General features: G+C 41.8%; 1 protein-coding gene and 1 pseudogene across 3 annotated transcripts in view; both read left to right on the top strand.

Moving 5' to 3' along the window:
- The window catches only part of pik3r4 (phosphoinositide-3-kinase, regulatory subunit 4), a 98,630-nt gene that overhangs the window by 4,638 nt on the left and 66,508 nt on the right, over nt 1-27,484 (top strand). For 2 of the 3 annotated variants that reach the window (XM_069906782.1, XM_069906791.1), the window contains exons 2-8: nt 5,417-5,550; nt 8,304-8,886; nt 9,274-9,408; nt 9,503-9,724; nt 21,859-22,032; nt 23,356-23,501; nt 27,216-27,419. In XM_069906782.1, coding sequence (XP_069762883.1) covers nt 5,417-5,550; nt 8,304-8,886; nt 9,274-9,408; nt 9,503-9,724; nt 21,859-22,032; nt 23,356-23,501; nt 27,216-27,419 — 1,598 coding nt within the window. The remainder of the gene's footprint in view (nt 1-5,416; nt 5,551-8,303; nt 8,887-9,273; nt 9,409-9,502; nt 9,725-21,858; nt 22,033-23,355; nt 23,502-27,215; nt 27,420-27,484) is intronic. The other variant, XM_069906799.1, reaches the window with a different exon arrangement.
- Nucleotides 2,968-4,066, top strand: LOC138754146 (deformed epidermal autoregulatory factor 1 homolog pseudogene; annotated as a pseudogene).

Here is a 27,484-nt window from a genome sequence, read left to right as displayed (position 1 = left end):
TGGATGAAGGAGGGTGGTGCAGGGGTGTGGAGTTGGATGGTGGATGAAGGAGGGTGGATGAAGGAAGGTGGTGCAGTGGTGAGGAATTGGATGGTGGATGAAGGAGGGTGGTGCAGGGGCGTGTAGTTTGATGGTGGATGAAGGAGGGTGGTGCAGTGGTGAGGAGTTGGACGGCTTCCTTCTCTTCCTTATTTTTGCATTCTTATTTGTGATTCACACTGAAACAAAAAAAAACTTGATACTCCACCTGGTGCTTCCTCACCCACTCACTTAACCTGTATCACAGTGCAAAATGTGTACATCTCACTTTCCTGCATAGTTTTACAATATCAGAAAAAATGGATGAATTCTGTTCATTTGTCATTGATTTAAAAAAAAAAGTGACTATTTTGAGGCCCATTACTGCTTTCTGCCGTACTTTGCTGGTGACAAATCTTGTTAACCTGCAGATAATCTGTTTGTGTCCACCTTGTGCCTTTTTTTAACCGATCAAGCTATACTAACATGCAGCTATCAACCCATTAAATCCCCGTTTATGCAACAGTCTTTTCGTATAATTTATGAAAATTTACTAATTTCTAATATTGTACTTTTTCTTTTTGGTTCGAGCATAGAAGGAGGCCATATGGCCCATCGTGTCTCTGGGTTTTCTACCAACACAACTCTCTCATTCCTTGTTGAAACCCACAGGGCTGCAATGTGACCCACCACAGCTCCAGGCAGTGGATTCCAGATTGTAATCACATGCTATTGTGCAAAGATTTTTCTTAATTGTTTACCTATCTCATGCCTGTAACTTTGAATCCTTGACTTCACCACCAAAACAGGATAAACACTCCAACTCTTTCCAAACCCTTCATATGTACTTGTATCAAAAATCTCGGCCTGCAAAAATAAATTATCCCTTTCCTTCTAATCGACCTTGTCTGAAGTCAAAAGACTACAGTTACTATTATTGTAAATATTTTCTGGACCCTCTGTACCTTCCTATAACATGGCAATTTGAACACTGTACTGCATTTGACGTTACTTTTGTTCTCTGCCTCTATTGATGAAGCCCAGAATTGTATGCTTTAGAGTTAGACTGTGTATCTATACCCTTTTGTGTCCCTGTTCCCGCATAGCTTTTAGTATTCTTTATTCCTGTGGTGATATGTTTCCTCTATTCTATATAGTTATTGTTGACTGCTGTATATATGGAGCTGGCCTGCCCACTGATGACTCATACCCTATGACTCCTCCCCTGTGGTCTTGGACCATAAAGGTCAAGCCACCTCTCCCTTTCCTCCATTCCTATACTTGGATCTGGGCCAGCAAGGTTCTTCTGTGTATTAAAGCCTATTGTTCCCTCAGCCTAGTCTTGGTGTTTACTGGTAGTGCACTACAATTTAATGTACAGAAATTATCTCTCCGGTCATGGAGAAGCTGTTGTGCCCCGATTGGTTAGAAGTGGACCCCGAATCTCCAGGAGCATCTGAATAGTACGAGGAGTGGATCAGTTGCTTCAGCAACTTCCTTGAGGCCACTGCTAACCTGGTCGACTCTGATGAAAAGAAGCTCAAAGTGCTGCAAGCAAGAGTCGGCCAGAGAGCTTTCCAAGCCATCTGGAGCTGTGCTACTTATGCCGAGGCAATGGCTGAGCTTCGGGCCCTCTACAAACCAAAGGACAACGACATGTACTCTCGTTACCTCCTGGCGTCCCAAAAACAGCAGCCTGGTGAGTCAGCAGAAGAGTTCATTCATGCCCTGCTTGTACTGGAGAGAGACTGTGGGGGTAGTTCCATGGCTCCTGTACTGGTGGCCCAGTGCGTCGAAGACCTGGTCCGGGATTCCTGTGTGTCGGTGTTGAGATCCAACTACATAAGGCAGCACCTGCTCGAGGAAGACCAGTTGCCACTGAAGTAAGCCATCCTTCTGGTAAGGACTCTAGACTCAGCCCAGCGCCAGCAGGCAAAAATGGGCCCTCCGTGTGTACGCCAAAAACGCCGCCATCTTGGGAGATGGCCTCTGGAATAGCCGACCTGACCATGACAGCAGTGATGATTGAGCATCAGAAATGCTACTTCTGCTGGCAGACGAAACACCCACGACGACTCTGCCTTGCGAGGGGTGTTAGCTGTTCTGGCTGCAGAAAGAGGGGACATTACCTGCGGGTATGTAAGGCCAGAGCCTCCCCATGAAGCAGCGCAGCATGTACAACCGACAAGCGAGCCCAGCCTACACTTCCAGTGCCGACCGCGTGCGCGGTGAGAGAAGCGCTATCTTGCCTGCTGCCGTCCTCGTCGTTGAAGTGGACTGTGTAGTCGCAGCCCACTTCGCTGACGTCACTTCCGCCTTCTTCCTCGATCTTGGCAGCCTTGACTGCGTGGTCAATATGGAGGCTGCCATCTTGTGCATCAAGCCTCCTTGCTGATGTCGAAGACGATGACCCGATCCTTGCATCGATTACATTGAACCAAGCCAGCCCTCATCCGATCGCCCACTCCATGATGCAGATCGAGGTGAATGGACATAAGATGAACTGTCTCTTCGATAGTGGCAGTTCAAAGAGCTTCATCCATCCTAATGTGGTCCGGAGACTCTCGCTTCCAGTCTGGCCAATGAACAGCTCCATTTCGTTGGCAGCTAAAGACCATCAGACTGATATCAGTGAGTACTGTATGGTGTCCATGATGGTGGGGGGATCATTATAATAACTTCTTACTGGTCATGCCCCAGCTCTGCGCGCGCCGATCCTCCTGGGTCTCGACTTCCAGAGTCATTTTAGAAGTGTAATGTGGTGTTTGGAGGCCCTCAACCGCCTCTTACGGAAAAACAACCCACAGCTCACAGACATCGGGCCCCCTGATGACAGCGGCATCAATGGACATCAGGCCCCCCCCCCAAGCGGTGGCAGCAATGGACATCGGGCCCTCCCGGTGGTGGCAGTGGATCTTCACCCCCTCCCCAACGGCAGCGGCGGCAGCAATGGACATCGGGCCCCACCGGCGGCTGCGGTATCAAAGGCCATTGGGCCACACTGGTAGTGGACTTTGGACCCCCCCCAGCGGTGGCAGCAGTGGACCTTGGGCCCCGGTAGGAGCGGAGCCTCGGTGGCAGATCGACATGGCCGAGCAGCTGTCGAGCGCCGATGAAGGCGGCTTCGCAGAAGTGACAGCTGTAACTGTGGGAAGAACGACTGGAGCTTCTGATAATGTTTTTACAGCATCTATTGCAAATGTTTCCATATCAGAGCAGGTATTGTCGGGAAAAACAACACTGCAGATTGGAGAAGGACTCCCCACAAACAAAGCCACACCGATGGCAGTATGGTGGAAACAACAGGATTGAAAACGCCCATTGAACCCATAACTCAAGGTCTACGGGCACCATCAACTCCTCTGACACCAGGCCCTGACAAGGATGGAACCAAATACAACTGGGATCCATCTGTATATGGGGACGAGCTTCCAGTCTGTTGCCAAAATACAAGCAGAATTTTGTTCAAGAACAAGTTGGGTTCTGGAGGCTGAGGGTGTTGCATAAAACAGGGAGAGAGCTGGTACACTCCCACCGAGTTGAAGGGATGGCAGGTCGTACAAGTAGCAAAGACTGGAAAAGAAGAATCCGCTATGCTGGCCGCCCCTTGCAGTGTCTGATACAAGATGTCATTCCAAATCCACATGCAGTGTTCTGCACCTGTTGCTGCCTGCTGTGAAGCCATGTCCCTGACCGGACCAGTCAGGCTCTTCGTTCCATACAAAAGACGCAAAACAGAAAATGAACCATGTACTGTTCTAGAGAAGAAGCAGGCCACTCTAAGGCCTGCTGCAAGTGCACCCACCTTTACAATGACTCCAGGCGGGCAGATCACCCCTCTGGGACACTGGCCTTTGAGCAAACGCCTACACCAGATGCCACAGTCATTGTTTCAGTTTCAGAGGTCTTCACCATAACCACAGAGGATGGCACTCACCAGGCTCAGCCCTGTCGGGACTAGTGGTGGTCGAAGAGATACACCTCATTCATGCCAACCCTCGGTACCTTTTCAACGACCATGACGACACAGTATCTATCCAAGATTTAGCGCATGCCGGAGAGCCCGAAACCATCCCATACACCCCTGACCACTCTGCGTTTCACGTCACCCCGTCACAGACAGTACCCTCTTCAATGAGTCAGTCGGTAACCCCGCCTCAAGACATCCAGCCACCCATACCTCTGCTCCCCGCAGGTCCCGTAGACAGAGGTCACTGGTGCGACTGAATCTGTAGTTTTGGCAGTTTGTTTCTTTGTTCAAAGACTGAGGGGGGTTCTGTTTTAAAAGGAGGAGTGAATGTGGTGATATGTTTCCTCCATTGTATATTGTTATGATTGACTACTGTATAAATGGAGCTGGCCCGCCCCCCTGATGACTCATACCCTATGACTCCACCCCCGTGGATCTGGGCCATAAAGGTCGAGCCACCTTTCCCTTCCCGGCATTCCTATCCATGGATCCAGGCCAGCAAGGTTCTTCTGTACATTAAAGCCTTTTGTTCCCTCAGCCTCGTCTTGGTGGTTACTACAATTCCATTTCGCCTCCCTTCATTTTTCCTATTAAAATGCATCACCTTGCATTTCTCTGCATTTTAACTACCATTTTTCCACTCATTCTGCAAGCCCCTTTGTAGCCTGTTATTTTCTATCACTATTCACAGTATCTCCAATAGGATTCATGGAAGGCTGATGGTTGGTGGATCGAACGGCCTGTTTCTGCTCTTCATCTCTCTGTGGCCTTGTCAAATTTAAAAGTTGTGCTTTGCACCCTTAATTTGAGCGATTAATATAGATTTTAAAAAAACAATGATCCCAATGCCACTCCCTTGTCAATGCCATTATTCAACCTCATTTGATCTGAAAAGCAACTATTCACCACAGCCCTCTTCTTTCGAACAGTGGGAAACCCCACACAGATACAGAGAATGTACAAACCCCTTTCAGACAGCGCAAGATTTGAACTCTGGCCCCGATTGCTACGCCCCTATGCCAACTGTCTTTGTGTCTGCTATCACTGATCCTGTTATGTGGCACTTTTTCAAAAGCTGTTTGGAAATCTGTGTTCAATACCTCGACTGAATTATCTTGAGCAGCCCTATCTGTTACTTCATCAATAAATTCTATCAAATGGATTAAATGCCATTTGTCCTTGACAAATCTGTGTGGGTTGCCTTACTCGATTTAATTCAGGAAGTTGCATGGGAGGAATTGTCCTTAATAGCATAAAATAACCATGTAGCCATTTATGGAGCGGAAGGTGAAAGAGGCAATTATGAGCAAAGAAATGTTAAGAATGTAACTGTTTTCTAATTGGGAATTAATTTTGCAGCGTTGGTGTACAGAATAGAGCGCCTGAACTGGATCTAACTGCTGGTTTTTTTTCTGTTTCATACTGTAGGGTGTGTTATTGTGGAGCTTTTCACAGAAGGAGTACCAATGTTTGACCTGTCCCAATTGCTGGCTTACAGAAATGGCCACTTTTCCCAAGAGCACGTGCTGAATAAAATTGAGGATCTAAGCATAAGAGGCCTGGTAAGTGCAGTGAGCAGGAATTCACGGACTGTGTGTAGTTCAGAGAGCTGGCTCCTCCCTTGTCTACACCCTCGCCTGCCCCAATATAAACCCTGGTTTCCCCGCCTTACCTCAGATTCACCTGAGGACTATTGTGCCTACCGGCCGTTGATTGTTAGCTATTAATGGCGTGTTTGTACTCCTCTTGGGTCTCTGAGTGCAGTTGTGTTGCAGTAAGCTTTTTTTTTGTATATATTTTATGATGTGGTAGAGCAGACAGCGTTTAAAATGTGCCTTTAATATGTTCATGGATCATGCTTTTTCTGTGTTCTAATTCATCTATTCTATTTTGTAAAAATGAAATGTTGCCACTATTTTGTACAAAGATAGACAGATCCATCATTGGTAATAGTGCAGGGACAAAAGTGTATGATTTTGTCATTGTTGTATATTGCAACGGAAGAGCATATTCTTCATATTCACTGTTAAGTTTAATGTGCAAGAACAACCCGATGAAACAGCATTCTCCAGTCCTCTGTGTAAAACAGGTAGACACATTAGGACAAGCAATACATCTGCAGGTCAGCTATTCATCTACACAAATAAGTACATATTGTTTCATGAGTATGAGAGCCTCAGATGGTTCGTGTGAGCAGTTCTTTTGGTTGTTCAGCATTCTCACTGCCTTCTGGCTCTGTACTCCTGTATCTCTTTCCTGATGGAAAGATGCTGCGTGCAGGGTGGAAAAGCTCCTTAATGATTTTGTGCACCCGCTTTAGACAACAATCCTGGTAGATCACATCGATGGGAGACGGGGGTGGGGGGGGGGGTGTGGGGGGAAGGGAGACTCCAGTGATCCTCTGCCACTCTTATGGTCCTGTGGATTGGCCTCCGATCCATTTCTCTGCAGCATCTCTACCGCACTATGATGCAGGTGGCCAGGGCACTCTCCATAGAGCTCCTGTAGAAGATTGACATAATGGTGGCCTTGCTCACTGCAGTCTTCTCAGGAAGTGCACAGTCGATGAAAATGCACTTCAGAAAAGATGAAGTATGGGTTATTTTGCCTCTTCATTATAACTGTTCTGAATAATAACAGGCACCACTTACTGTCCATCTGTACTTGGTCTGACAATAATTTTATTTTTCTACCTTGTGGCCTTAGGATATTGTCAGGTTAAGGGTGAAAGGTTCACTTCGCTGTATGACTCCATTAGGCAGTTGACGTGAATTAATAAATCTGTTGAATTTATTTTGTGGTTCAAAAACTATCGTTTTCCAATAGATTATAATAATGATTCCATCAGTTTGACAATGTACCCAATACATTCCTAATTAATTTGTACTGCTAAAAAGCTGAGAAATATGGTTCTTGTTTGTCTTCTTTTTAAATGTTCATTTATAACTTGGTTTTGAAGATAGCTGTAGATGGAATTTCTTTCAGAAGTGCCAGTTTTTATTGCCTGAGCCATTTTTCATCTGATGTTTGGACAGTAAATTGTATTATGGGGTCCATATTTGCACTTTGCATGCGTATTTGCTGTTGGTTGGTGACTAGACAGCAGGAGCCTGACAAATGTACTTATCCCAGTCACAGAAAAGCAAATGAGCAGCAGATACTCTAACTCAGAGTTCATAGTTCCGCAGCAGCTGTGGAGGGAGGAATGCTGCTAATGTGCAAGATGAATAACATTTTTACCAGTATGATCCTTGATTCGGAAAATGAACTTGGTTTCTCTTCTTATGGAAGCTTCCTAACATTTTTCAGTAATGTATTGAAAGCATTTTCTGTTTTTATTACATACCTCTTCCTAGTTCCTTCAGCTGATTTCAGGGCCTAACAGGCCATTTCAGCCCACGAGCCCATGCCGCCCAATTAACCTACAAGCCCCAGTACGTTTTGAATGGTGGGAGGAAGCTGGAGGAAATCCACACGGACATGGGGAGAATGTACAAACTCCTTATAGCCTGGTTGTTGGTGCTGTAACAGTGTTGACCATGCCGTCCTAAAGATCCTACCTTCTCGCAACTTAATAGTAGCCATTTGGTTGTGCATGAGACCATTTAAATTCCCTGCCCCATTCCCATGCTGCCACGTCTGTCCATGGTCAAGGGCACTGCCGGATTGAGACCCCCTGCAAATCGGAATGACAGTACCTCATATTCCATCTGGGCCCCCTCCAAGCTTCAACTTTTCCAGTTTCTGTTAGCTCCTCCAACCCCCCTGCCCCTTTCCCTATACCCATGTTTCTGTCTCTTCCTCTACTTCTGCATTCACAGGGCTACCCTTTTCCCCAATTCTTTACTCTCCTGCTGGCCTGTGCTCCACCCCCTGCCCTTTCTTTCCTCCTTCACTTCCTCCCCCCCCCCACCTTTTAATTCAGGTGCCTGACCCCTTTTTGCTTGTACTCTGATTAAGGGCTTGGGTCTGAAATGTTGGTTACAGTAAAACCCCTGTTAACTGGAATTTAAATAACTGGCAGCCTCCAGCAACTGGCAAAAAAAAAATTGTGGCAAATAAATAGGTAAAAAATACAGGTTAAAACTGGCACCCCCTAATGCTCAGTTCACCAATCCACACAATCGAAAGCAAACAGAAAATTCACTTACCTGGCACCTACCAATCCCCATAAGTGCTGGATACTGGGGTTTTACTGTATATATCTTTGCCTCCGTGGATGCTGTGGGATCTGCTGAGTTTCCCCAGCATTTTTCAGTTTAATTGATGACTGTTTTATTTTAAAGTTTTGAACTTTAATCTTCCTGTATTGCAGGTCAGTCAGATGATTCAGCGTGACCCTGAAAAACGATTAACAGCAGAAGAACATCTTAAACAACAGAGGGGTAGAGCCTTCCCAGAATTGTTTTACACTTTTCTTCAGCCTTACATGGCACAGTTTGCAAAAGAAACTTTCCAGTCTGCTGACGAACGTATCTTAGTAATCAGGAAAGACTTAGAAAACATTCTACAAGATGTTTGTGGAGAAGACCAGACTGAGAAAAATGATGGAGAAACACAAGAGTATGGTTTGGTTATTTTGGTGTCTGTAATCACCTCTTGCTTGCAGGCGCTCCAATACTGTGATTCTAAATTAGCTGCTTTGGAATTAATTCTCCATTTGGCAACCAGACTCAGTGGCGAGATCTTGCTTGATCGTATAACACCTTATCTCTTACATTTTACCAATGATTCTGTACCGAGGGTGAGAGCCGAAGCAGTCAGAACACTGACAAAAGTCCTAGCCCTTGTCAAAGAGGTGCCACGTAATGACGTCAATATTTACCCTGAGTACATTTTACCAGGTATTGCTCATTTGGCTCAGGATGAGGCAACTCTTGTCAGATTAGCATATGCAGGTAAGGAACACAGACAAATAATTGTGAATTCATAGAGTGGACTCGCTGAAAATGAATTGAAATCCCCTCTCGGTCCCTTTCTCTCGGGGTCTGCCCCCCTGTTAGGATTGCAATAGTCTTAATATACCTGAGATAGAAGGTTATATCCTACCATTATTCCCACTCTTGTTTTGAGGCATTGTTTTTAATACAATTTGATTTTGTTTGTTTATTTTTGTGAACTTTTATATTGCGGGATTTTGAATTAATGCAGTTCCATTTCATGTTCATTTCTGCCTACTGTATTCAGTTTCTTTCATTGTCTCCCAATTTTATAACTTGGCCAAAGGATGAACTGTAATTTATTTCCATGGTTACTTTCTGACCTACTGTTTTGAATGTTCACAGAAAACATAGCACTTCTGGCAGAGACAGCTCTTCGATTTCTCGAAATAGTCCAATTAAATAATTTGAATGTGGAAAGCGAGCTCCATGGGGAGGAAACAGAAGAAATCCTACATCCCAATGAAAACTATGACTCCGGTAATTGCTCACGTTATGATTTTTTTGCCTTAGCCAAAATGCATTTTTCACATTTCCTGTTTAATTCCTCAAATTGATTGGCTTTTTTTTGTAGAATTACAAGGTCTGCATGAGATGGTTCAGCAAAAAGTGGTGACATTGCTGAGTGACCCAGAAAATATTGTGAAGCAGACCTTAATGGAGAATGGTATAACTCGACTTTGTGTATTCTTTGGGCGCCAAAAGGCCAATGATGTCCTCTTGTCACACATGATCACCTTCTTGAATGATAAGAATGATTGGCACCTTCGAGGTGCCTTCTTTGACAGTATTGTTGGTAAGTACAAATTTTCTTTTGACAGTGCGTTCATATTGAATTGCAATTGCATCCAATTAAAATTAGGGAAAATAGAGAATCGGTTGATTAGCTGAAGTTATTTTAATGTATTACTCTTTTTTGAAAATTTTATTTATTAAATCATGGTTAAACATACAATAATGGATACAACTTAGAAAAACAAAATACATACATGATATTTTTAATGTAAATAAAAACCCCTACAACCCACCCCCCTCTAATCTACCCCCAGGAAGAAAGAAAGAGGAGATTACATAGTCTAAAATTATCAATTAATTACCATGGTTTGGAGTTACACCCCTAATGTGCGGAAAGGGGATTTCATAATTCAACCCCATGTAATCCAAATATGGGCTCTAAATTTTAGCAAAACAAGAGTAATTATTATATAAATTATATGTTATATTTTCCATTGGAATACAAGATCTCATCTCCATATGCCATCTCTGAATATTCAAATTAGCTTATTTTTTTGCAAGTAATTGCCAAACATTTTCTCTAAAGCCAATCTCAAAAAAGCCATTTGAAATGTACTTAATTTTAATTCTAAATTCAATCTTTTAATATTACCCATCAAAAATACTAAAGGATCTAGTGGAAGTTTCAATTTAAAAATAGCTTCTAAAAGTTCCTTAAATCTATTCCAAAAGGGTTTCACTGTCTCACATAACCAAGTAGAATGTAATTAATGTATTATTCTTAATGAAAGTGAGAATATTAACTTGCCATAAATCTTCATCGAGATGCTTTTATTTGACCAAAAATCAAGAGTGCTGCAGCATAGAAACAGGCCCTCTGGCCCATTACTAGTCCCATTTGCTTGCATTTGACCTACCAGTATATCCCTCTAAACGTTTCCGATCCATTCGCCTGTCAAAATGCTTTGTAAATGTTAAATTTTTAATTAATAAAAAAATTTAGACATATCGCATGGTAACAGGCCATTTTGGCCCACGAGTCCATGCTGCCCAATCTACACCCCATTAACCTACACCATTGGGAAGTTTCGAACAGTGGGAGGAAAATGGAGCCCCTGGAGAAAACCCATACAGACACTGAGAGATCCTACAAACTCCTTATAGATAGCGCCGGATTTGAACCCAGGTCCGGTCGGGATCACTGGTGGGGGCTAGCCGCCACGCCAACCGTGCCGTGCTACAATTGTTCCCACTTCTACCACTTCCTCTGGCAGATCATTCCATATACCTGGACTTTCTAACAGAAAGTCTGTCGAAGTCCAGGTCAGTAGCAGGATGACGGGCACCGGGGCACCTCAGTGGTGTGATCTCAGCCCGCTCCTGTCACATGACTGACCCACGACTGCATCACCAGATCGAGCTCCAGCAAAGTCATCAAGTTTGCAGATGATTCGATGGTAGTTGGCCTCCTTAGCAACAATGATGAGCTACACAACAGAGAAGAGCTAGAAAATCTGATATGGTGCAAGAATAACAACCTGGGTCTCAATGTGGACAAGACAAAGGAGATGATAGTGTGGATTTCAGGGGGACCAGGAGTGACTATTATCCACTAAACATCAATAACTCTGTAGTGAGAGAGCAAAGAGCACAAAGCTCCTTGGAGTCCATTTATCTAGTGATGTATTGTGGACACTCAACATCTCGTCACATGTCAGGAAGGTGCAACAGCAACTGCACTTCCTGAGAAAACTGAAGCGGGCAAGGCCACTGGCCACCATCATGTCAACCTTCTACAGGATCTCTATCGAGAGCATCCTGGCCAGCTGCATCGCAGTGTGGTACAGTTGCTGTAGGGAATTGGATCTGAGGATAATCCTCTGAACCATGAGAGTGGCACCTCCCCACCAACATTATCGACATGATCTACTGGAGAGGGCACAAAATCATTGAGGAGCCCTGCAATCCTGCACACAGCAACTTTTAGCTGCTCTTGTCGGGAAAGAGATACAGGAGTATCAGAGCCAGCACCACCAGGAACAGCTTTTTCTCACGGGCAGTGAGAATGCTGAACAACGAAAGGAACTGTTCATAACCATCTGAGACTAATATTTACTAAACAACATTAACTTTTATATATGTACATCTGTCTTGTGAAAGTATTGTTTGTCGGCATGGGAGTTATGTCTTGTTGCGCGCGCGTGTGCGTGTTGCATTGAGGACCAGCAAATGCTGTTTTGTCATGTTTTCCTTGTGCAGTCGGATGTTAATAAACTTGAATTTGATTCCCATCGCCCACTTTGTGGAAAAAGGTGCCCTTTGGGTCCGTTTTAAATCTTTTCTTTTTCACAAATCTGTGACTACTCTTATATTAGCCAACCGATGGGGTGGGAGTATGGGGAAGAGGAAGGCTTGACTATTTATCTTGTCTATGCCCCTTCTATTTGTAGAATGCTTTGTAATGTCCTTCCCCACAGCCTCTGAAGCTTCAGGGAGAAAGTTCATAGCCTATCCAGCCTCTCCTGATGATTCAAGCCCACCAGTCCTGGCAATCTTTTTTTCCCCCTTTCCCCTGTAACAATATCTTTCCTAGAGCTGGGTGACCAAAACTATGCTGCAAGTGTGGTTTCACTGAGGTCCTGTACAGTTGTAACATGTGTCCCTGCTCTTGTACTTACTGCCTTGCATAATGAAGGCAAGCATGCAAAAAGCCTCATTCATCACGCCACCAATTTTATGGAACTATGTACCCATACCTCCAGGTCTCTTCTATAACATTCCCCATTTACCTTGTAAGTACTGCCCTCGTTTCACTTCATATTTGTCTGAGTTAAGTACCATTTGTCATCCCTTGACCTGCATTCCTCATTCATCTAGATTCTGCTATGATCTTCACTGTCCAATACCAATAATTGTGGAGTGAAACACAGAAGTCTGCAGCCACAGTGATTGAAGTAAAAACACAAACTTGCTAAATACGCTAACTTTGTCATCTAAGTCATGAATATAGATGACAAAGAACAGTGCATCCAGCCCCGATCATGGGCACAGATCTTCTGTCCATTTGAATGCATCTATAGCCTCTTTTCTATTGGCATCCCATTTAATTGTCTGTGCCATTTCCACTGGACCACTCTTAACTGGGACACAATTCATCCCCAGGGATCAGAGTGTTCTACATTCAACTGGAAACTGGTGACTTTCAGCTGTCCCTTTTCCACTGGTTTTCTAAGCACGCCGGTGTCAGCTCTCATGGTTCAGGAGTCGAGGAGGTTAATCCCCAGCATGAAAGTATGGCATTTGACACCAGTGTGCTGACAGTTTTCTTTTTTCCACTGGACCCTGTCCCAGTTAATTCCTGGGACAAGGTGCCAGTGGAAAAGGGGCTTGTGTGAGACACTACTTCAAGAATGCAGCCAACATTATAAATGATCCCATCACTCTGGCCACAATCTCTTCTTGGTGCTCCCTTCAGGTAAAAGGTACAGAACATTCCCATACTAGTCAAACCCTAACTATAGACTACCCCAGGGATTTCAAAAGATCTGTCTGCACTATTGAAATTATAGTTTTTTAAATCTTGCACTAACTACAACTGTTACTATTTATTTATCTATCTTTTGATATTTGTCATCTCTTCTGTCTTGAAATTGTGGTAATTAAATTTTTACTGTTGTCATTGGTTTATCTTGTGTACCTGTTCAGCTGCAGCAATAAAAATTTCTATGCATTGTACTCGTGACTACGGCAATAAACTCTCATTGAACATTGCGGCATAATTCTGGTTATAGGCCTGCAATTTAAGTAATAACCCTCCACAACCTCCATTCGTCTCCTACCATCGAGCCAATTCTGTGTTAGTTGCCATTTCACCTTGGATCCCATGAGATCTAACCTTCCATGTGGACCTTTGTTGAAGGCCTTGCTCGTGTCCATATGGACAACGTACTTCATCAATCTTCTTGGTCACCTCTTCAAAGAAACATTCAGTCTCTTACGTAACTTTACTACAGCTGACATTAAGCTCACTGGCCTGTATTTCCCTGGCTTTTTTTGCAATAAAACCACAACATTAGCCACCCACCAATCTTTTGACACCTCAATGATGATGCAAATATATCTCCGAGAGCTCCAGAAATTACCTCCCTATAATTCGTAGGATACACTTGATCAGAGCCTGGGTATTTATCTCCCTTAATGTGTTCCAAGATCTCCAGCTCTTCTAAGACTTCCCAATTGTAACCTGGATCCTTTTCAAGTCCTTGCTGTTTACTTCTCCATGTTCCCTCGCGTCCATGTGTTTTTCCCCACGATAAATACAGAGGGAAATACTCATTGAGGATCTGGCCATCTGTGGTTTAACATAGATGATATTGTTGTTTTTTAAGCAGGCCTTTTTGTTCCCCTGGTGATTCTTTTGGCTTCAGGTGATTGTGAGCAAAATACACAAAACTGTATCCTGAAAGTCGTAAAAATTTTGAGCATGGTGAGAGGCCACTTTGGTTCATGAGTCCGCAGGACCCAATTTACACCCAATTAACCTGCAGCCCCTCATGTATTTTGAATGGTGGGAACACACACACACACACACACACACACACACACACACACACACACACACACACACACACACACACACACACACACACACACACACACACACACACACACACACACACACACACCTGATCACTGGTGCGGATAGAGAATGAAACTTGTATTTCAATTTGAGAACTTTTTTTTTCCAGTATTCAATGTGAGGGTGATGAATGTTTGTTAGTTATAGCTGGGCAGGGGTACGGGCAGGCCCGGTCTTGGGTGGCTGTTTCTCCCCGCGATGCGGCCGTTACCTCAGGTGGACTCAGGCAGGACCTCGGGCCCCCCCGGGTGGCAGCGGGTCGTCGGGCCTCCAGCAGCGGGAGCAACAGGACCTCAGGTAAAACGGATGGAATCAGACACATTCTATGAGCATTGGGAAGCAAAGTAAAATGGAAACGGTCAACCAGTTTACCTACCTCGGCTGCACCATTTCATCTGATGCAAGGATCGACAAAGAGATAGACAACAGACTCGCCAAGGCAAATAGCGCCTTTGGAAGACTACACAAAAGAGTCTGGAAAAACAACCACCTGAAGAAACATACAAAGATCAGCGGGTACAGAGCCGTTGTCATACCCACGCTCCTGTTTGGCTCCGAATCATGGGCCCTCTACCGGCATCACCTACGGCTCCTAGAACGCTTCCATCAGCGCTGTCTCCGCTCCATCCTCAACATTCATTGGAATGACTTCATCACCAACATCGAAGTACTCGAGCTGGCAGAGTCCACAAGCATTGAATCCATGCTGCTGAAGACCCAACTACGCTGGGTGGGTTACGTCTCCAGAATGGAGGACCATCGCCTTCCCAAGATCATGTTCTATGGCGAGCTCTCCACTGGCCACCGAGACAGAGGTGCACCAAAGAAGAGGTACAAGGACTGCTTAAAGAAATCTCTTGGTGCCTGCCACGTTGATCACCGCCAGTGGGCTGATATCGCCTCACAGTTCGGCAGGCAGTAACCTCCTTTGAAAAAGACCGCAGAGCCCACCTCACTCACAAAAGACAAAGGAGGAAAAACCCAACACCTAACCCCAACCAACCAATTTTCCCTTGCAACCGCTGCAACCGTGCCTGCCTGTCCCAAATCGGACTTTTCACTCACCAACGAGCCTGCAGCAGACATGGACATACCCCTCCTTAAATCTTCATCCACGAAGCCAAGCCAAAGAAAGAAAGTTATAGCTGGTCAACCTGGAAAAGTGTAAATAGAGGCAGCTGGGAAACCAAAGAGTGCTGATATTGATAATTATTTTTCCGGCAATCCAAGTCATAAAATAGAAAACAAAAAAATCTTCCAGTTCTTACTGTGGTAAAATAGTTGCATGCACCACATGATTTCCTAGTGTTCAGATAGATTTTGTCTTCTTGAAAGACTACTTGAAGTTCCTCTCATTTGTACTTGGTAAAGTACCCTTTATTTTGCTTTCAGATAAATGGCTGAAGCAGTTAACATTAAGAATTGCTTGGTTAAGCTGTTCACTAGTCTCTCTATTTATGTAATAATTAATTCCAGCTAACACCATGCATGAAATTCTTTAACTTTGTCCAGCGCCCCACACAAAAATGAGGCCCAGTGAGGAACAAACTCGTGACCCCTGGTTTACAAGACCAATGCTCTAACCACCAAGTTATTGGAGCCCTGTCAGATCAAGTTTATTGAAAAACGCACTAGTTGAATGCTCCAATTGATGGGTGGGTTCTTCAGCAGTCTCAAGATTGTTTATGGAGAAAAAAAAAAACCCTTGCCACGTTTAAAGGAATCCTACTTCCAGGCATAATTTCCCTCCGTCTGAAACTTCTGAAGGGACTGATCCTTCTTTGCCTTTCTGATTTGTTCTTGCCCTCTTCCATGACATTTTGGGAGATGTAACATTTTCCTCTTTTTTTTCTTAAAATCTCTTCAATTCCTGTCAGCCAGGGACCCAGACAGCCCTTACACTGGTTCACTTCACAATTTTGTGTGTTGTATTCAGTGACATGGTTTCATCTACTTTGGAGAAACCAAACACCAGTGAGTGAGGGTGACCATGGGGTTCCAGTTAACTCTGTTACACTCCCACTCTGATCTATCTTTGCTTCATCAAAAAAAATCTAGAAGGCAGCACTTTTTCTTCTCTTTGGGAATGTGGTTACCTTAAGGAATTTTATTGAATGTAACTCTTTCAAATCACCAGTTTATTTACTACTCTTGTAGTTTAAAATTTCATTTTCTGTTTCCCTTTATCTTCTTTTGTTCCCAATTGCCAGTATTTAAAGTATAAATACTGCCAAAGTCTGATCTCCACACTGCCAGGTGCATTCTGTTTTGTTCTCTCCACCCATCCTATTTTTGCGTCTTAAACTATATGTGGTCTGAGATACTTAGAAATTGAAGGATCATTGTTACTTCTGTTTCATTTTCCCCTCACATTTTTTTAGTCTGTCCTGCTGAAAACTTTGTATGCTCCAAATGCTTTTGTGTTTGGAATGTTATGGATTTGGCTATATTTCATTATTTTTTTTCTCAATATTTTGCATACATTTCAAAACTAGTGTGGTAGATTCTAGAATATAAAATTTAATCCAATTAATTTTGGGGGAAAAAATGATCAAGTTATTAAATATTTGTAATTTTTTTTGCGGTCAAAGCTCAAAAGTTAAATGTTAATTTTCCATTAACATTCAAGCAAAGGTAAGGGAGGGAAGTTTAAGTGAGACATCGGGGGAAAAGTTTTTTTATTCAAGAGTTGTGGGTGCCTGGAATGTCTTGCCAGGAATAGTGATGGTGGAGACTGAACCATTGGGGGCATTCAAGAGGCATGTGAATGGAAGTAAAATAGAGGGTTATGGAGTAGGGAGGACTTAGTACTTTTTTAAGGAATATATGGGTCGGCACAACATCGAGGGCTGAAGCGCTTGTACTGTGCTGTAGTGTTCTATGTCCTGAAAGTTAGACTCATTTACTGTTTTAAGCAAATACAGTAAAAACCCCGGTATCTGGCACCTATGGGGATTGGTGAATTTTCCAGTTGCTTGAGACTGTGTGTCACATGATTGGTGAACTGACCGCAAGGGGTGCCAATTTAAAATTTTTGTAGTCTTTACCTATTTACTTTCTGCATTTTTTTTTCTCTGCTGGTTGCTTGAGGCTGCCAGTTGCTTGAATTCCAGATAAAGAGGATATGACTGTACTTGTGACTTACTAATGCAAAGAATCAATTCCAGATTGAACTGGAGTCTCAGATAGACGCCCAACAGCTGTGATAGGGCTTGGACACCATTTCATCCCATAAGGCGGAACAACGCAGCATCATGAACTGTGATACTTCTCTTTTGGATGAGACAATGCCTTCTACGCTCGCTTTGGGATGGAAAATAATGATGCATCCTTGTGACTCTGTACTCCCAATTTCTGAGACTAATGTGAACAAAACCTTCAGGAGGACGAATCATCAAACAGCATTCAACCCAGACAGTGAACTTGGCCTTGTGCTGAAAACCTGACCAAACCACTGGCTGGGGATTTTGCCGACATTTTGAACCTCTTGCTCCAACACTTAAGAGTTTCCCACTTGCTTCGAAAGCTCATCCATTATTCTGGTCTCAAAGAAGAACCAGGTGACCAGCATCAACAACTATTGGAAAGTTACCCTTGCATCTACTAGCACAGTTAGCGTAACACTATTATGGTGCCAGTGACCTGGATTCGAATCCAGCACTGTCTGTAAGGAGTTTGTATGTTTTCCCATGTCTACGTCAGTTTCCTCAGGTGATCCTGTTTCCTCCCACTCTCCAAAATATACTGAGTTTTATGTTAATTTGGATGTAATTGGGTGGAATGGTTTAAATGGCTGAAATTGGCTTTTACTGTGCTTTAACTAAAATTTAAATATTAAAAAAAAAGTTCTGTGAGGTTATGGGGCAGTTAATTTCCTATCTCAGGAAGGGCCTGGATCCACGTCAATTCACCAATTGTCATAACAGGTCAATGGCAGATGCCATCTCGCTGGGTCCCCACTTTGTGTTGGATCATCTGGGCCACAGGAACATCTATGTCAGCCTGTTGTTCATTGACAATAGATCAGTCTTCAATGCCATTTTACCAGCAAAACTCAGTCATTATGAAAGGATGTTTGTCCCTCTGCAACTGGATCATGGACTTCTTCATTGGGAGGCTCCAATCAGTGCAGATCAGCAACATTGTCTGCATGCTGACCATTGATATGGGAACCACAGGACTCAATTCTCAATTCCCTTCTCTATTTCTTGTACACTCATTACTGTGTAGCCAAATTTGGCTTCATCTCAGTCTACAAATTCATACCATTGGTGGCTGAGTAACTAAACAGTGAGTCCAAATATCGGATGAAAATTGAGAATCTGAGAGGTGCCAAACAGCAAGCTTGTTCTTTGTCACCAAGAACAAGGAGCTTATTGATTTTAGGAAGGGAGGCCAAAGGACCACATACTTGTCCATGTTGATGGGACAGAGGTGGGGAGAGTCAGGATCTTCAAGTTCCCGGGAGCCCATATTTTGCAAGACTTTTTCTGAAGCTAGCAGATTGAGGCAACTTGTGAAGAAGGCACACCCATCCCTCAACTTTCTCAGGAGTTTGAGGATTAGTATACAACACCGCCTGGTTTGGTAATTTTTGTGCCCAAGGATGCAGAAGGTAGCAAACTTAGCCATGTCCATCACAAGCTGTGACCTCTCCTCCCGTAAGGACACCGATATGAGGTACTGCCTCAAGAAGGCATCCAACATCATGAAAGGACCCCCCCCATCATCCTGGTCACTGCTACCTTTGGGCAGAAGCCTAAGGACTAGCACCTCCTGATTCAAAAACTGTTTCTTTCCAATGATCCCCTTGTTACAAGAATCAGGGACTGCTCCCACCTTACAAAAGGGTGTTTGTACAATTGGAATGGCCATTTTTCGTGCACTAGGGCAACTGAATATTTATTATCTATCTTTTTTTGTATTTATTGTCTTTAATTCAGTTTAATGTTTGCTATTGTTTTTATTGTGAAATATCTGTTTGGCTGCAGCAAGGAAGATTTCGGTGCATGTGAACTTTGTGCAATGTCAATGAAAATAAATTTGTTTCCATATTTTCCTGCCTGTTTTTGCCATGTATTATATCATTTCTATTGTACAAGAATATTATTATTGCTTTTGGAGTACTAGGTCTTCTTCAGATAGGAATGAATGCCTAGAAGCAGTTAAATCCAGATGGCCATACAATGAACATAGTTCCGAATAATATTTCAATGAGATTAAAAGGGAGACAATGAATAATCTTGGATTCTTTCCTAATGCATTTTATGCAAACAAGATTTTTTTGTTTTGTTTCAAGAACATTAGTACAACAGTTGGTGCACATTCCTATATTTTGGATGCTAATTCTGAAGTAGCTCATCGGCTTTGCTAAAATTGACCACAAGGTGGTATATTGAAATTTACAAAGATTTGTGAAAAACTTTTTTGCCATAGAACGAATATTGAAAAGCACTGTAGTTTATAAGAACTGAAATTATTTCATTTTCCAATTGGTTGATTTATTTTTAAGGAGACTTTTTAAAAATACTTTTTTCTAATATTTAATTTACTTTAAAAAATTTAGGCATACAGCATGGTAACAGGCTCATGAGCTTGTGTCCCCTAATTAACCTACATCCCTGGTACATTTTGAAAGGTGGGAGGAAACCAGACCCCCCCCCCAGGGAAAACCCATGCAGACACGGGGAGAATGTACAAACTACTTATAGACAGTGCGGGATTCAAGCCCTCGGTTCCAATAGCTGGCGCTGTAACATTGTGCACTGACCGTTACTACATCCCTGCTGGCCTTTTAAGGAAGAATGGACTGAAGATCAAATGGAGTTGATGCAAACTCAAGCCTAGGTTCACTTAGGGATGAAATGAGATTGCTCCATGTAAATTGGGAAAATACTTAATCGGTGAAAAATTCACAGTAGGAAACAACTCAGCTCATAATAGATGTTGGTACAAAACTATGATGAATAAAGATTGAGTAAATTGCAGTAGGTTTTTTTCCAACTGAGGTTAGGTGAGATTTAAAAACTAGAGGACGTGGGTGAAAGTGGAAAAGTTTAAGTGGAACCATGCGGAGATTGGGAGTGTGGAACGAGTTGCCAGCTGAATTGATGAATGCAGGCTCAATTTTGATATTTAAGAAAACTTTGGACAGGGACATAGATGACAGGGGTATGAAGGGATATGATCTGGGTCTAGGTCAGTGGGACTAGGCAGATTAATAGCTCAGCATGAACTGGGGGGCTGAAGGGCCTCTTTCTGTGCAGTAGTGTTCTATTGGGAGGAAATAAGTTTTGGACGTTTTTTTGGTGTTTGGCCAAAACCCCAAGGTTTTTGAAAGTCAAATAGTTGACTTTTATGACAGAAAATGATCATGAGTTACCTTTATTTAACTTTCAAGGCATTTCTGCAGTCTGCATTTCCTGGTGCAGGATGCATGCTGTGAGACAACACTGTAGAGTTTGTACACCAGAATTAAGGTATAGCACTTTTATTTGTATTTGGCTGGATTTATTCTGCAGTCCCTGCCTACTTGTACATGAAGCTGGGTTGATGCGGATGCTGAATGTGCATTTGAGAGGATTCTGGCTGGGTGCCTCAGTGATCAGTAAAATACAGCTGAGGCCCCAATTCTGAAATACCTCCATAATTTACGACCAGAGGCAGAACTGCAGCACAGCTTCTTTAAAAGCTGTCTGGAAAGTTTAAAAAACAAGATATTTTGCTTAAATTTTTTTTTAAACAAAAACAGAAATAGTTACATACATTAAAAAATATATAACATCTTTTTCCTCCTCATCTCCAGATTGGGAATCATTGTTTAAATGAAGGGGGGTGGGTGATTCTACCATGTCCTACTGGCACAGGATTAAGGAGGAAGATATCCCAGGAAGCAATCCATGTGTGCTCGGGCTCTGCCGACGGACTCCATGCGAAGATGCTAGCTGCAGATGCCTTTGCATCTGTCTCTAAGCATGTCCGGAACTTCCAGTGGGCAAGTGTAATTTTGGGAACAACTGAATGTTACTGGTGCCCTTGGCAACCATTGGCCAAAGTTAGCAACGTTTGACCCACTATGATGGCATGTACACTATCATGGTCATATTCTCCTTTTTGGAAGTATAAGATGTGTAGTTCAATCCTTTTAGTTAGAGCTGCAGATCATTCTTCGGCTAGGTAGAACATTTAAAGCATACAATTGACTTGGCAAATTGAGACCCGTTCTTTTTGTCTGTCTTATAAAAACAGCGTGAAACATTCTGTTCATAAAGTGACTGCTTTGTGTCATGCTGGAGCCTTTTTTTCAGAAAAGGGAAGCTCACTTTCAGCTTCAATTAAGAAGTTAAATAAAAAATGCTTGGTTCTGACTTCTCTGTGATTTTTGAAGGAAGGTGGGAAAACGTGATTTAAAAAAAATCTGTTCAATAATAAAGAAATTCCAAAAGCATTTTGTGATATTGGAAAACTTTAACTGATTACAAGTTTGATTTGTATGAGTATTTGACACATTGTTCAAGAGACCAAAATTGTTCTTCCATGTCTTTTTTTATTTTTAGGAGTAGCGGCTTATGTTGGGTGGCAGAGCTCCTCAATTCTCAAACCTCTTCTTCAACAAGGACTCAGTGATGCAGAAGAGTTTGTGATCTACAAAGCCCTCAATGCAATGACTTGCATGTGTCAGCTGGGACTTCTGCAAAAACCTCACATCTATGAATTTGCCAATGATATTGGTAAGATTTATTTTTGATGGAGCAATGTTTTCCTCCTTGTGTAACATGTCCATTTTATTCGGAACCCTTGGGGGACAATGTTTTCCAAATTTTGGATTTTTCCGGATATCAGAACAAAAGCCGGCTGCCCCAGATTTAAGCCCACCTGTATTGTGCTGCTGTATCCAGTCGCACGGCCGTCTCCCCACTCGCCCACCCGAGACGTGTTGCCGTCTCTTCCCCCATCCCCCCACCCCCAACCTTGCTGGATTTTGGAGCTTTTAGATGTCCGGATGAAGGATAGTTAAATTCGCAGTAAGCACCCTTTAGTAATAATCAAGTGACAAAGACTCTGTGCTTGGACAATGCACATGCAGTTATCAGGTTTAGTTTAACCATTCCTGCCGTTCCAGATAGTCACTAAACAGAGAATAGTTATTATTTGGTTGTTTAATGGGAAGCAAGAATGAAAGTTCATTCCTATCCCTCCTATAATTCTCATCGGTCAAAAAAAAATTGATCTATCTTCTCTGCATCACTACTTATTTTGGGTTGTTTAAATCCTCGACCCTTTCACTCCTGCCAAAAAGTTTGAATTAATTAATTCATGATAACCTTCAGCAGTCAATTATCAGCATGAACTTGCATATCAAAATGATTTATTCCTTGGTGTAAACATCTTTGCAGTCTCAATACTGGTGTTTAGTCCCATTTTTCTGTTCTCTTGTGTCCTCTCTCTTTGTCAAGATTGTTCCCATTTCTTGCATGGAATGCTGGACAATATTTGACAAGGGAGTGATTTCTATGTCTAATTATCACTTTCTAACACTTTCATTGACTCAACTCTGTTTCTCATGTTGAAAAATAGCAACTCTGGACTCCAAAGGTAATCAAAAGCTTAGAAGCAAACCCAATTTTCTTGTACCTGCACCTATGAAGCAATTAAACAAACCTGAGTACTTACAAACACCTGTGAAGCCAAATGTCCCAAACGTTATGGTGCCCTGAAATGAGGGAACTGTGTATAAAAAGTGCTGTAATATCTGCATGGAGAAACCAAAATGTGTACAAATAACCTTTAATAAAATCTGGCACGGGCACTTTAATCAGATGTTTGATTACAAATTTAAAACTGTGGAGAACAGGGGAAAATAAAGGGGGAAAAAAAAGTGTCTTTGTTCTAAACATTATGTAATGAATATTATCCATTTCAAACTGTTAATTTTGTTAAAATGTGTAATTAAATTAAGTCAATTTGCAAAGTGCTTGACAAAACTCTCTTGTTACTCTTCTCTGTGTTAAGGTTTGTATGTTCGTAAACAAAATCTTTGAATTTTATATTAGCTCCTTTTTTGTGCCACCCCAACCTCTGGATCTGTTATGGAGCAGTGGGATTTATGACAGTGGTAGCACAACATTTGAATATTGCTGATGTCTATTGCAAACTGATGCCATTTCTCAATCCGTTCATCTCCCAACCAATAATACAGGTACAGTGCAAGTTGCTTGATGTGCTCTGCAGTTAAATAGCTTGCATTTGCTTATCTTATCCATTGAAGAGATCATTTCTGCTCTGTTTTAATTTAGCAAGTCAGGAGGATGTTGGATGTTTCCTGATTTCAGTGACCACAGTTCGTACCTTTTAATGGCTCGTGTTTGACCTCTAAGTGAATATTATAAATACTGGGGAATGACCTGTTGTCCCTGTTTTCCAAATAATGGTAACAGGAACTGAAATGTTCATCCAGATGTGTATTAATGTTTATTTAATGGATTAGTATCAAACTGGAATTCCTGTGAGCAATAATAGGACATATAAATGGAAACCTATTTGAATATTTTGTTTCATTTAAATGTGAATTAGTTAATAGACGAAGTACATTTGCTTCTGATAAATTTAGTGGTCTGTATCCAATTTAACTCATTCTAGTGCAGCATATGAGATTTCATTGGAGATTGCAAAAGGGAAGTATATATATATTTTTTCCCATTTTGTTTTCATTTAAAAATTTTTAATTTAGACATACAGCACAGTAACAGGCCATTTCAGCCCACAAGTCCATGCCGTCCAATCTACGCCCCATAAACCAACAAACACTGATATGTTTCAAACAGTGGGAGGAAATTGAAGCCCCCTGGGGAAAACCCACGCAGACGACGGGGAGAACATACAAACTCCTTACAGACAATAGGATGATTTTCAATTTTATAAGTGTATTTGAGTGTCGAGTTCACACAATTGATTCAAGAAGCTGGAATTTTTGATCACTTTTTGGAGAGATTATAAAATGGGGTGCACGGCTTTGAGAGCTGGGCAAATTGGGGTGCAGGGCTCTGTTGCCTGCTGAACCCTATGGGGCAGTTTTGAATGTACGCTTTCTTCCATGTGTCGAGAAATCCTGGCAATACCACCATTCAGAATGTGCCACTGAAGTCTTGGAATCTTGGGCCAGGGAATGAAGTCTTCTGAATCTGGTCCTGGTAAATGTGTGGCCAGATAGGGCAACCTGTGAGGACTGACCAAAAAGATGTGCTCCATTTGATGTTTTAGGGCAGTGATTTTCGAACTGCTCCCCAACCTCACATTGCCACCTTAAGTATTTCCCATGCCATAACTTATCTGTGATTAGTAAGGGATTGCTTAAGGTGGGATGTGGGTGGGAAGGGAAGGTTGAGAATCACTGCTCTAGACCCAATTGTGACTGTAATATTTTGCTTGAGAAAAACTGTCATTGGCCCATTTCCTTTGGAGTTCTGAAACCGTGCACATAACGATTCAATGAGATACGATTAAAACTGGTTTTCAAACCTTTTTCTCCCCACATATATCCCACTTTAAGCAATCCCTTACTAATCACAGAGCACTGATGCCATAGGGATTACTTAAAGTGGGATGTGAGTGGAAAGAAATAGGTTGAGAACCTCTGAGTTACGATTTGAATGGCGTACCTGGGTCATTGAACTGAATGGCCTAATTCTGCTCCTGTCTTATAGGATGAATGAGGAAAACTAATGGCTTAGAATTAAGAAGTAATAGAGATATGCTCACACGACTGGAACTAGTCCATGCGCCACCAATTAGTGGAAGAATAAAAATGAGTGATGGCATAAGGAATTCTTAAGGTGGAATGTGAGTTTAGGGGACAGTTTGAAAGCCACTGGGTTGGGGTGACCCAAGCGGAATTGTTTTCGTAATTTAACTTGTTTGCTCTTTATTATTTTAACATTCATTAGAAATGAGATTGCGTATTAAGTGTTGTAAATTAATCAACCTGAACAGTGATTAATGAGTATTTTAACATTTTTTTTCTGCCATCAAACTTGAAAAGGATTTGGAAATTGGAACATTTGGAATTATAATTGTTCCTTTATTTTGCGAAGTAGCTTGTTTTAGATCTTGATGAGCCTTTCAGAAAAGACTAAACCAATTAATTGACAATGCATATTGCTTTCATTCATTTTTTTGAATATTTTATTTAAATTTTCCATGCATGTATTCATGTCAAAATACAAAATATAACAATCATATCGTCATATCCGTTCCATTATACATGATGGTTTTATTAAAAAAAAAGAAAATTCCCCCCCAATAATGACCCAATAAGGATAGAAAAAAGAAGAAATATAGATAGAAAATAAATACAAATTGAAAAAGAAGAAAAAAGAGCAGACTTTGTTGTCAAGGGATCACTGCATTTCACACGATTCTAACCTTTTTCAGTTTTATTTATTTATTCCAAGGAGTTAATGAGGTTTAGAGAAAGTTGTTATTACTTTAATTCCTGATTGTTTAAGGTCAGTTTAAAATCTAAAATTCCCTTGATTTGTGAATGTAGGCTATAAAATTACATCAAAGTTACTGCATTGGAAGAGGCCACATAGCCCATGCTGGCTGTGTCGAAGAATCCTTTTCCTCTGTCATCCTTTTCCTCTGTCATCCTCTCACTGCCCTGCATTATTTTCTTTTCAAGTACTTATGCACTTCCTTTTTGAACATCACAATTCAAACTCCTGGCCCTAGTAGCACAATTCGGAAACTAATCAATTGTTTGTACTTCTTTTGATTGACCATCTTTATTCAATCTCTTTTTTTTTGGTTCTTTAGCAAAGAGAGCAGATTCTATCTGTCATTTAGATCCATTATAACTTTCAATACATCTGAGATTCCTTTCGTTCCATTAAAAATAATTGCACTTTCTGTAGTCTTTCCACAATACTAAAGGCCCATGCAATTGTTTAAGTGAATCTCTTCTGCACGTTAACCAAGGCCTCGATGGAGTCCATTATGGACAACATTTCCTAGCTTCTAATATTTCCCAATTTTAAAATGTCATCTTCAAGGAAACATGAGCAGTGATGTTCCAAATTGCATTTTATCAATCCAAATAAATTGAACTTCGTAATTGTATCTTTCTTTTCTTTCTTTGACTTGGCTTCGCGGACAAAGATTAATGGAGGGGTAATGTCCACGTCAGCTGCTAACTTCACATTGAGATTTTCATAACTTGAGTAAATGAATCATTCTGTATAATGATAATAACAATATAAGATTATAAGACTAATTAAGATGATAAGAAATTATTAAGATGATTAAGATGAATTGAAAGAAAAGTATTTCGACCTTGCACCACCTCCATGGCTCTTCCAATAATGAGAAGAGAACTCCCAGTCTGCCCAGATATTATCGCTTATGACATCATAGTAACTATGGTAACTCTACAAAACAACCATCTTTCTTAAAAGAAAAGTCATAAAATAACCACAAATCACGAACACAATGTTTTAACCTTTACATCCATAACTGGACACAATACTCTGGTTGTCCCTGGATCAGGTTGATCATGGCCTTTTTTAATGTGGCTTTCCAAAAAGCATGAACAAAGTACCACCCAACAGACCTGCCACTAAGATTGAAGTGCATGGAACGGAAATACTGATAGCATGGGCAGAAAACAAGTCCAGTTACTGAGAAAGAGGAAAATCCTTGCAAATCCCCAAGATTCAATGCCAGAAATACTGCAGCATGCGGCAAATGAAGTCAAATAAATAGGGGAAGAAAGCAAATTAATGTTTTAGCATACCATGGTCATTCAAAGACCGTAATTGTCTTGCTGCAGATTGGTTCTCTTCTTTGATAAATTGTATGTAAATCTTGGTTTAGTCACATTTAAGTTTCATTGGCTCGTTCTGGAATTTTTTTTCAGATAGACAAGGAAATTGTGCTGCTGAGTGTCGTCAAAGAGCCTGTCAATCGTTCCATATTTGATTATGTATTGCGATCAAAAGACATCATAAGCCTCTACAGGCATTTGCACTTGCGCCATAAAATGCGAAATGGACTTCAGTTGGAATGCTCCATCCGTGAGGACCCAGTCATTGCCCAGTTGTTAAAGAAATTGCTTTCTCAGGTAATATTTAAAAATATCTGGAGAATCTCGGATCTATATTTAGGGGATAGAATTGTGCACATTGT

Source organism: Narcine bancroftii, chromosome 1, assembly GCF_036971445.1.
Source record: "Narcine bancroftii isolate sNarBan1 chromosome 1, sNarBan1.hap1, whole genome shotgun sequence".
NCBI classification, from domain to species: Eukaryota; Metazoa; Chordata; class Chondrichthyes; order Torpediniformes; family Narcinidae; genus Narcine; species Narcine bancroftii.
The sequence above is the reverse complement of the archived record's forward strand: the minus strand, read 5'-3'. Positions and strand labels throughout refer to the sequence as shown.